We start from the raw sequence: 10,905 nt of genomic DNA on the forward strand, positions 1-10,905 counted from the left end.
TATATTTTTTTATAGATATATATCGCCAATGTATTGAACTTTCACTGGATACAACCTAGGCCTACTTCATATTTGTGTACACATCTTCATTATGTCCAGAGAATAACTGGACATAATAAAGTATAAACATTATTGTAATAGTATTTGACCTGTTACACAACTTTTTCCCAAAGATTTCCCCATTAAGTCTCTTTAGTACAGCAAAAAACAGATAGTATTGAAAGATTTACTTTATAGCATATATTGTATGCATCTACATGTATACTAGTAAACATGTACATTTAATTCAGCATGTTCATAGTAAAAACTATTCACAGTAAATTATCAGTTGATTAAACTATAAACCAGGTGGGGTCGAAGAAGGGTTATGCCTTCTTATTTCATCAAGTATATCAAGTATAACTTTTAAAGATTGTGACCATTAACTTAGTCGGCTAGATAAAGGATTTAGTTCAGTAGTTTATTATAGTGCTCAAAGATATAATTTCATTCAACCAGCACTCATTATAGAGCGACAGCCCAAATTAACTCTCATTGACAAAGACTTGGTTTAGGATTTAGAGTTCATAAGTCCAAATCAAACAACATCTAAATATGTTTATATATAAATTGCATTTTAAATAATCAACAGATTCGATCTACTATAGTCATTGTATTCAACCCAAATAGGGAATAACAAGAGAGCTAAGAAATATAAGAAGAAAAAAGGCCATAAAAATGTTGAAAAGATGTTTATTCAAAGTAGATATTTGTATAAGCCTCCTTATTATGCACACATGATATGCTAAGCTTATTTTAAAAGGGCCACAATCTTCTTGCAGGTCTGTGAGGTAAATTGCAGTTAAAATAGGTGTTGGTTACAAACAATAAAATGTACTTGCCTTGATGTACATAGACAATACAATTGAATGTACTTGAAGCAAATAGGCTAAAATGAGCCCCAGTAGCAACAGATCAATAGGCTTACTCTCTTGATGATAAATATGTGTTATGGTGTAGAGGGATTGTGAGGGTCGTCTTAAGGCCGGGCAGGGTGGACTAGGTACGTTTTGTGCATGGCCTGGCTCATGCTGTCGATGAGAACAAGCTGGTTCTTCTTGTGGTGGGCAATAATGTCCTGGAGACTCGGGAAGGTCTGTTGGATGGATGAGAGGGAAAGACACGAGACGGGGATGGAGAGAAAAGAGAAGTGTGAAGTTTAAGAATGCTTGAGGCATTACTCGGGGCACCACTTGGCTGGCTTTTACGAACCAGCAAATCCAACCCCCACAGAGTAGCAGAATAACAGTTATCTATTCTAAGAGAAGGTATTTCCAATTGTGTCATTTTAACCATCCAACATTATTTTCTTCTTTTTCTCCTTCATAGCTTTTTCATTCTCTTTTTTTTGTAGTTCTGAGTAGATAAGTATATTGTTTTTATATTTAAGGCTAGAACTCCTTAGCACCTTGTCATGCTATGCATCATAAAAAGAACACGTGTGGATTACGGCCACAAAGCACAGTTCTCATGTCCCTGGAGCTCGCACCGAGTCATGCAAGAAGGATTTCATGCCGTCTACGCCCTCAACTGAGCCTCAACTACAGGACAAGTCTAGGTTCAAGTTTTTTATGTTGTGTTTTATCCATATTGAAGCTTCAACTACTATCATTCTTGGCCAGGTCTCTCTTGAAAAAGAGAAGTTGTGATGATGTAATCTCAGGGGACTCCCCTGGTAGAATCAGGGAAAGATCAAAACCAAACAAGTTCCTATGCATACTCACGTCTTCAAAGTCCTTCCCGACCTTCCCCAAGGCGTAGCCTTGCATCTCCACCACGAAGCGTATAGGAATGTTGTAGACCTTCTCCCTGTAGAGCACGGCCAGGGTGTACGGTTGCCGGGGGTCCTGGGACGAGCTGGGGCGTATGAGGAAGGCGCCGTCCTACAGTAGGACGGAGCAGAACAAAGACAACTGTGATGGATGGAAGGAGGCAGGGGGGAAATTGGATTAGGGGGAAGAATAACAGAGGGGTGGCATGCAAGGGGTTGCTTTGGAGGAGGGGAGGAAGAGGGAAGGAAGGATGGAGGAAATGAATAAGGGCACTAAATTAAGAAGGCCAGGAAAGAAGGAAGGAAAGGGAGTTTCACACTTAGACATAGGCTGCGTTTCAATACTTGTTCCTCATGCTCAAGCTTAGAGCGCCAGCGGTATCACAAAGAAGGAGCAATATGGAATTGTGATCGATGGGAAAGGTCGTTGGTCAGTGATTGGTCAGGTCATCAGCAGTCTAAGTTGACTTTGATGATGCTGTGTCATTTAAGTCGACAAGGACTGTTGATGACCTGACCAATCACAACCTTCTGACTTCGTAGCCAATCCCGTTTTTTAATGTGTTGCCATACAGTGTCACGATATGGTAATGTAGGATGGCATAGTTCGAAGGATCATTGAAACCCTTCTGCTAGGTATCCTCCATATCCTACATAATTGGGCCGCCATAACAGCTTCTCGTCTAGCATTGGACAATTACAACAGTGGGACAACAATGGAGATCGAGAAAAAAATGTAAAAAAGGGCACAGAGGAGGGCCTACCTTATTGATTCTCAGGAGGAGGTCCTCAGCATACTTTCTCGTAGAAACCGAAGTGAACCACTCATTGTCCTGTAATGTATCCAACTGTCAACGCAACAGCAACACTTAACAGTTAAATCATATCAAGCTCTTACTTTTCAACCATGGATTAATACCTCATTGCCGGTCGCTTTGGTGGATTTCATTCCAGTGGAAGATGCTTTGGGGAAAACTATAGATTGAAAGGTGATTCAGCTAAAATAAATATAAAAATAAAAAAGAAACAAGGTGTTGGCATTCAACTTTTTATTAAAATAAGAATAAAAATCACCTCCTGGGATTTGGTCCACCGTTGGGGGAGAAGGAATTCTGAAATGAAAACCACAATACCGGCAATCTCAGAAAACTTAATTAATATCACTATAGATAAAGTCTGTATTAGAAGCTATTCCCTGTGCTTCTTTAAGAGTATTCATCTTTATATCTACGGCCCTCCTGTCCGGTCATCTAACCGAGGTTTGGAGTCCTTCTGGGGTGGTAGGGCCAGCATGGGCCGCTTGCCATCAGGAGCTGGTGGTTCAATTAATTGTACATTCTCTGATATTGTTGACATTTAGCAAACATTTAGAAGGTTTGTGTGAAGAATGTTCTACCCTTTTACCTGGTTTCATCTCAGTGACGGATGTTGTCAGAGAATTCTGGAAAGAGTAAGAGAGAATTCCACACAGAAATCGGTGTTTTAAGATTGGCCCGTATCACAAACCAAACACATCTGGTATTTGGTGTCCATTGAAATAATAAAATATGTTCTGTTTGGTGTCACCTATGGTGAAATAAAAGACTACGCCGCTCCACTCTCTATCGAGCCGAAGAGCGAGTCTGTGGCGTCCTATCATACCACATGATAGGACGTGGTTCTGCCACAACCTCTCTGACAAAACAATCACTCTTGGTAAGAAATTGCTCCTTTAAATAATAGCCGTGCTGTTTCAATATTCAAGTTGCTTACATTCGTGGTCCTCGGCACAGGAGGCTTCATCCTTAGGATAGAGAAGAAGAAGCTAGTATTTGAAGTAGCACAAAGATTATCAGAAACTTCATAGCAACAAGCCAATACAGAAAGCTAACTTTAGTGGGAGGGAGGGAACTGATGTAAAGAACCTAAGGTGAGGCGCACTTACAGGCCACCAGGCGGTGCCACCATTGGACTGATAGGAGGAGGCAATCTCATTGGTGCAGGAGAGGGCAAAGGCAAAGCTGAAACACAGGGAGGGGAAGAAATTGAAATCGGGCAGTCGAAGAATTGATATAAATGTAATGAATTGCTATGAACTAACCAACTTGTTTCACTGACTATATTCTACTTTTATTTACAGAATTTGAGACAATATCAGAGCCCTGGGAACCAAACCTCTGTTAAACTAATCGGGATGAATGCCTACATGGTGTTGGCTTGAGATACACACCATCACTGTCTCCCTGAAACACAGTGTGTTTGACACTGTCAACAAATGTTGACACAGCTGAGACAAAAATCATAAAACGGTTCTCTTCTCTTTTGTTTTGTAACGTCAGACTCACCTGTTCTTCATTTGGATCTACGTACACATCTGAAACACAAAAAGCAACGACAAGATAAAGCTATCGATGACTTTACAGAATTATATATTACAGAGTTAGGCTATATATAACTCTGTATGTTTTCTGGACAATTAATTGACGAAGAGACTATAGATAGTAGTCTCTTGGGTGTCATTAATTGTCCAGAAAACATTCCATAACCAATTAACCACAAACCTATTCAACCACCCGATAATACTTAAGGGCTGATCCGTCCCACGTTCACGCAATACAAGGGGGTTACGGACCCCTTATGTCCTTGCGGACCCTCCTTGCGTCCACCGCAAGGGCCTGACGTGTGCGTCCCAAAAATTGTAGCCTGCCGTAGAGGCAACACAGCAGCAAGGGCTGTGATTGGTCCGCTAACTAAAACCCGACGCAGAAACATAAAGGTTCACGGCTCGAAGCGTCTGCGTGGTCATTATGTTGCGTTTACGTGGAACCATAATCAAATAAACAAAAAAGTTTGTTTATTTGATTTGCATGATGGAAAAATGTTTATCTTCCCTAGCGGATATAAAGCTCTAGAAGTGTGTGGTTGACGGTCATCATTGTATCATTCAAACTTCAGCTTTCGCCATTGCTGCCCCAACCCTCTGGAACTCCCTCCCCCAAAACATCCGAAACTCAGACTCAATAACCTCATCAAAACTCACCTCTTCAAGAAAGCATATGACCCCTGACCCCACACAAACCACACCTGATTCTTATCCAAACCTTATTTTGAGTGTCTTTTAGTGACCAGCAAAAAAGCGCTATATAAATCCTATCAATCATTATGATGATTATTATTAAAATAAGTCTTCCAATATTACAAAGCAATCAAGTTTCATATCTGCAAGTTACAACATTAACTCATTTTCAATGTAAACTTGTTCAAAATGAAATATTTCCGTCAACTGAATAGAGGAGTGATATGTTTCTGAACAAGTATGTTAAATTATCCATGCGAATTTGATTAAATATAACAAAATCCAAATCTACACATGACTTATCTTTGTATGTAAATGAGACGTAGGGCCCTATCTTGCATCAATTGACCTTCTCACTGGCGCATGTGTCCTTGCTAACCTTATTCCGTGTGTGAATTAGGGCATATTAAGTGGCCATAAACTGAGCCATTTGAAGTTTGAAATGCATACGTGCATCTGTCTCATCAGAGACTGCAGAAGCGCTGTCAAAATATCAACTCGACAGATTCAAATGCGCTCATGGCTCTTAAAGGGGATGGGAGATGGCACTCTCATTGGTTTATTGCACGTTACGCCCAAACCCCCCCTACGGGTAATTAGGTTAGACCAACCCTTTTTAGATTTGCGCTGGGCGCAAGAGTCATTTTTGCGCCGGTAAAATAGCGACATCGCCATAGAACCGCCCACAAAGCTACTTGCACTTGCCACTTCTCACTTGCGTTTCAGACCATTAAAATAGGGCCCTTAGTGGTGAGCACCTTCCTCTGTGTCTGGGGCCGGGCTTGGGAGAGGGGGCCTTGCGAAAGGAGGGGGGGGGAACTTGTTTAGGGCACTACTCTTCCCCGGCTTCTCCTGTCTGTCCACCTCAGGAGCTAGGAAGGAAGAAAGCAGGATAAGTAGGCTACACAGATTAACATTTTGGCTGTAAATGCATTATTGGAGCCAGATGTTTCACCTAGAGGAGTTGGTAAAACATTATGTTGACTTACGATTGGTGATGCTGGAATCGTGAAACACCTCGGCTTCCCGTCGTGGCGGCTATTTAAAGACAAACGGGTCAAAATAAAGTCGTAAAACCAAATCAAGCATTTAAACAGCAGTTGCCGTTTACTGGCAGGCGTGGCAGAATAAAAAAAAACACGGATATCAAATGGAATTGAATGGAGTTAAAAGCAGAAACAAATTGTTCGTCTGCTTTTTCAGTTTCCTGAAATTAACGTAGGCTACCAAAACTTTGCCCGACGGTGTCAGTTTGATTGGCCTGGGTGGTGGGCCAGCTGGTGCCATTGCAGGAGGAAGCGGTCTTTGTGGATCACATTGTCTTGGAGGTCTCTGCGGTTGAGCACCTCGTCTCTGAGGCTGGACGGGTGGTCTTGGGGGTGGAGCGGCGGGCCTCTGTGGGGCCGGCTGATCGGACGAGTGGTCTGCAGGTGAAGGCCAAAGGTTAAGGTGGTGTTTAGCTGTGTTTCATTGTATTCATGCGAACGTTTAACGATACAAATGGAAGATCGATCATTATACACCTAAAGGCCGTATTGTTTAGTTGAGGGTGGGAAAATCTTCTAGAACCTTTGGGGAAATCATGACATGGTTTCTTGGTACGGCCCTTGAATTTAACAGATTGACTGGCCCACTTCCAATAGTAGTACTTTATCAATGAAAGTATTTATATTGGACCCAATCAATGTGTCAAACATGCTTTTTACAAAAGCTTGGTATTATGTGATGAGTAAGATAAGTTAAGATTATTATAAGCGTACTGCATTGCTGTGCTGTTCTGATTGGCCGACAGCAGGCTAAGTTTTCCTAAGATCGCTTCGCTGAAAGCCTTTCAACTAGCCTACTCAGTTCAGACAACAGCAGCCTCACAGCTTAGTTTGCCGAACACCACCCATCAGATGAACTGGACACAAGGCAGCAGAACTTTGCCAAACCAAGTTGAAGAAAACATGAAAGCAACGAGTGAACAAAGGAAAGTTGTTTTCTTGTTCAAATGTCATTTTAATTTTGACCATTTTAAAATTGAAAACATTCAATTAGAATTTCAATTGAACTGGCCCTTCTGGCATAAAGGCATTTGCCTAAATGTCCTGATGGCCCGTCCTTCATGAAAATGATCAAAGTGTTATTTGAATACCCAGGTAAATTAAATCCAGATTGGTTGGTTGTGTCTCGACTTTGATGGCAGTCCGCTCGTAGGGGGGGGGTTCGTACACGTCTCCATTGTCCTGTGCATGTACATGAATAACATTCATCATCATCATCAGCCTCATAATGGAGTTAATATGTCAGACGACTGAAGAGTAAAATACATTAATTCAAAAAGAACAAAAAATAATCAGATCACAGAACATACAACTTACAAAATCATCTTCTGGCCAGCTACTCCGTCCATTCGTATCTGTGTGTGTGTGTGTGTGTGTGTGTGTGTGTGTGTGTGTGTGTGTGTGTGTGTGTGTGTGTGTGTGTGTGTGTGTGTGTGTGTGTGTGTGTGTGTGTGTGTGTGTGTGTGTGTGTATGTGTGTGTGTGTGTGTGTGTGTGTGTGTGTGTGTGTGTGTGTGTGTGTGTGTGTGTGTGCGTGCATCCGTGCGGGCGTGCGTGCGAGCCAGTGAGTGAGTCAGTGAGTGTGCATGTGCAGAGAAACAGAGAGAATCATGTAAGCACAAACATAGGATTAGTGTAACACAATATTTGGCTACAGAAAATGTTTCTATAAACAAAAAAGATGATAACGTGACAACATAAAGCATTTACCAGCACCAATCCATCTGGGAGGGGCCGGGGGAGGAGCTGGGGGTCCATTGGGACTTGGGTGAGGAAGAGGGAAAGTGAAAGTCAAACATTTAAACATGAAGTCATGATGTTAAACCCTCAACCATTACAACCACTAAGTCATGTTTCAATGCTTTAGTCCGGACATCTTTCTATCCATCCAAGGTCTGGGAATAAAAAGATGGCTAAGACTTAATTAGGCATGGCTTTGACATTTCAGTAATTAAAAAACGATGATCATTGTGGAAAAGCTATATCACACTAAATTATAATATGGTACTTACTGGTTTTTAAAAGGTTTGAAGAAGGTCTGTAAAACACAAATGTTAATTTAACATTGGCCCAGAGGGAGTTTAAACATTGATTCGACAGATTAGCGGAAAGATGATGAGAAAAGATATGATGAACGTGCACAGAACACGTCATTTACGCGACCAGAAATTTGATTTGACCTGTTATTTGTCATTGTTTAAATAAGGTTAAGAGTTAAGACATTAGTACATTATTACATTACAAAGACCTCAAAGTAATTTGTCATTGTTAGTTCGACCTGCAGTGCCGCGTCACAGTCCCTCTCTTGCAAGGCTATGAACACATCATCTGCTAGCCGAGGCAGTCCGGTTTTCCAGATTTGGTTATCAGATTATGGTGAATGGTGGCTTTGTCTCGCGGGTCAAACAGAACCGCAAATGAGTTATCATGTATCCACCAATGGCTCTTTGTTGTCACGGTATCGACCTTAAAGTGCAGCATGGTTACCAGGCATCCTTTAATAAAGCACACAGATGTGTGACTCAACTGTATTAATGAATAACTCTGACTCTGAACGTTCCTAGTAAGTGATGTATGACTAAAGCACATTATAAATAATGTCATAAATTTATCAATATCAATAACTCTATTTTAAATACAATTTAAGGACAGAAAATCACAACAGAGTTTATGGGGCTGAATGAATGAATGCATCTTATTGGTCGTAACCAAAGGGTAAGGGGCAGAAGCCTCAGCTTATATCAAGCCCCCCCCCTCTCACATTTTAAGAGTAACAAACAAATACATACAGAGTCTGCATATACATGCATACACTTACCTACATATAAACATACATACACGCCTACATATCCATAAGGGTCAATACTTATATCCAGTACATTTCCACCATAAGATGGATAATGTCCATCTTATTGACTTTTGCCACCATAAGGTGGATAATATCCGAAATAATGATGATAACCATAATGAGGATAAGGAGTTCACTGTAATTGATCCCCTTGAGAGAGCCAGATAAAAGCACAATAGCAGTTACACATAAGGAAGTGGAGATATATATCTCCTTGCCTACAAGGCCTCTCATCATCAGAGCGCCATGTGGAGGAAGTTACATGTAAATGATGAAAGATAGTCAGGGCCGAGCAGCAAGAGGAGGGGTATAACTCATGTTCAACTTTTGCCCTCATATTTTTCCTAGCCTGGTACTTTAACACACCTTCTTAGAGTTAACTGGGTCTTAAGAATAGAACTGAGTGGTGTTCAATTCACAAAGATATATATATATATATATATATATATATATATATATATATATATATATATATATATATATATATATATATATATATATACATATTGTGTATATATAAGCCTGAATATCCTAATGTTGCAAAAGATATGTACATACTATATATTAAAATATATATATTATTACAGTTTTTCTCTGTCGCTTTGGTACATTTCTCAGATCAGAATGGAAATTTGCAAAACAGTAAGTGCATTTCTCAAAACAATTTGTACAAATAGCAAAACACCATGGATTTCATGCAAAAGCCATTCTCCTGCTCAAAATCCTTAGTTTGTTTATCTTCCTCTTCTGCTTCTCTCTGGCTGTTGACCCTGTCCAATTCCTTGTTCTTCCATTGTCAGACAATGTAACATTGTGTTGTGCTCCAGCTATATACTTGCCAGTTCATGGTTCATGAGATGCACCTTTGAGCTATTTCAGTAAACTTGTTGATCGTTGATCTAACACTTCACACATTTCTCTTCTTTACAGAGGGTCAAGATTCACCTGGTAGCAATTTACCAATTCAGGACAGATTTAGGAAAAAAGTCTAATGGAAATGTATAGAAATATGCTTGACATATGACAACTTGTTAAACCATTTTGCATGTACAGAGACTTATGCAATGAACTCATGCCTAAATGTTGTGGGGGTGAGACTTTTCAACAGAGACCCATTCCAATACACTTTGATCAACATGTCATAAGCAATTGATAATTTAGGAAAGAGCAGCTAATTGTACATAATCATTTGCATGAATGAACCAAAGCATTTGCAACTTGTTCAAAGAAATGAGAATCTGCTTTTTTGATTGATGATGTGAAGATTGAACAGGTAGTTTTGAGAATTTCAGTTCTGATCTGAGAAATGTACCAAAGCGCCTGAGAAAGACTGTAATATATATATATATATATATATATATATATATATATATATATATATATATATATATATATATATATATATATATATATTTAATACAAAAAAGGTCCTAACTAAGACTGGGGACCCTAAGACCCTAATTCACAAAGGGTCACATATATATATATATATATATATTGGCCTGTAATATCCTAACGTTGGTGATAATGTGTTAGCAATCAGTCTAAAATAAAACCTACAATTTTTTAACACAGGAAATCGATCACGTTTTGTAAATATAAAAAAACGGATACCAATAAATAAGAATCCTAAAGTCTACATTACCATCGTTGTGATTAAGGTCCTCTTTGTGGCTTAAGTTATGAACAATTTCCAGATGTTGTTGTATTGCAGTGAGTAGTCATCGAATTAAAACAAAGTTAGGTTTAATGTGGAGAGATAGGTACTAGGTAGGGAGGTGGAAACAGCTCAGACTGTCTTCCGCGATCTGCTATTCGCTGGCTATCTTGTTAGTTTGCATATACAACTATAAATAACTGCAAATGAGTTGTTTCCGATAGAGGACGGGACTTTCAGTTACATTGTGCGGGGTTTCGAGGCGCGATAGAGGGCGGGACTTTCAAGGGGATACTATTTTCCGTTACACATGCTTCGAATATTTCTTTTATTTGTCGAAAATTCTAGATGTATTCTACTTTTTATTGTTGTTTTAAGTTTTTGTTCTTCTTTTCATGTTCTTTGTCTTCAAGCTCGGGAACTTTTTACTGGAGTACACAGCTCACACGAAGTAAGAAACCGGAAATTGGTTGCAACGGACCGACATAAC

The 10,905-nt window shown here is 39.8% G+C and overlaps 1 protein-coding gene across 2 annotated transcripts; it reads right to left on the bottom strand.

The window, feature by feature from the left end:
* Positions 1 to 716: 716 nt before the first annotated feature.
* si:dkeyp-117b11.1 (B-cell linker protein) lies at positions 717 to 10,647 on the bottom strand. 2 transcript variants are annotated; one of them, XM_030359346.1, is made up of 19 exons: positions 10,404 to 10,647; positions 7,923 to 7,948; positions 7,621 to 7,673; positions 7,229 to 7,266; positions 7,003 to 7,093; positions 6,093 to 6,289; positions 5,855 to 5,903; positions 5,624 to 5,737; positions 4,135 to 4,163; positions 3,996 to 4,032; positions 3,735 to 3,810; positions 3,563 to 3,593; positions 3,215 to 3,251; positions 3,066 to 3,123; positions 2,885 to 2,922; positions 2,730 to 2,773; positions 2,575 to 2,643; positions 1,764 to 1,922; positions 717 to 1,135 (listed from the first exon to the last, which is right to left on the bottom strand). In XM_030359346.1, exons 1-19 carry the CDS (start codon positions 10,404 to 10,406, stop codon positions 1,019 to 1,021), a joined length of 1,266 nt encoding a protein of 421 aa, XP_030215206.1. In that variant the 5' UTR covers positions 10,407 to 10,647; the 3' UTR covers positions 717 to 1,018. The 2 variants fall into 2 exon arrangements, with proteins under 2 accessions (XP_030215206.1, XP_030215205.1); XM_030359345.1 differs by having other exon boundaries at positions 2,730 to 2,785; positions 10,404 to 10,645.
* Between the last annotated feature and the right edge of the window lie 258 nt (positions 10,648 to 10,905).

Source organism: Gadus morhua, chromosome 6, assembly GCF_902167405.1.
Source record: "Gadus morhua chromosome 6, gadMor3.0, whole genome shotgun sequence".
Taxonomy (NCBI): Eukaryota; Metazoa; Chordata; class Actinopteri; order Gadiformes; family Gadidae; genus Gadus; species Gadus morhua.

Coding starts and splice junctions, on each gene's coding strand:
- si:dkeyp-117b11.1 (XM_030359345.1), bottom strand. Junction 2,786..2,884: donor GGTGGACCAAATCCCAGGAG/GTGATTTTTATT, acceptor TTCAATCTATAG/TTTTCCCCAAAGCATCTTCC. Junction 1,923..2,574: donor TCCTCCTGAGAATCAATAAG/GTAGGCCCTCCT, acceptor GTCCTACTGTAG/GACGGCGCCTTCCTCATACG.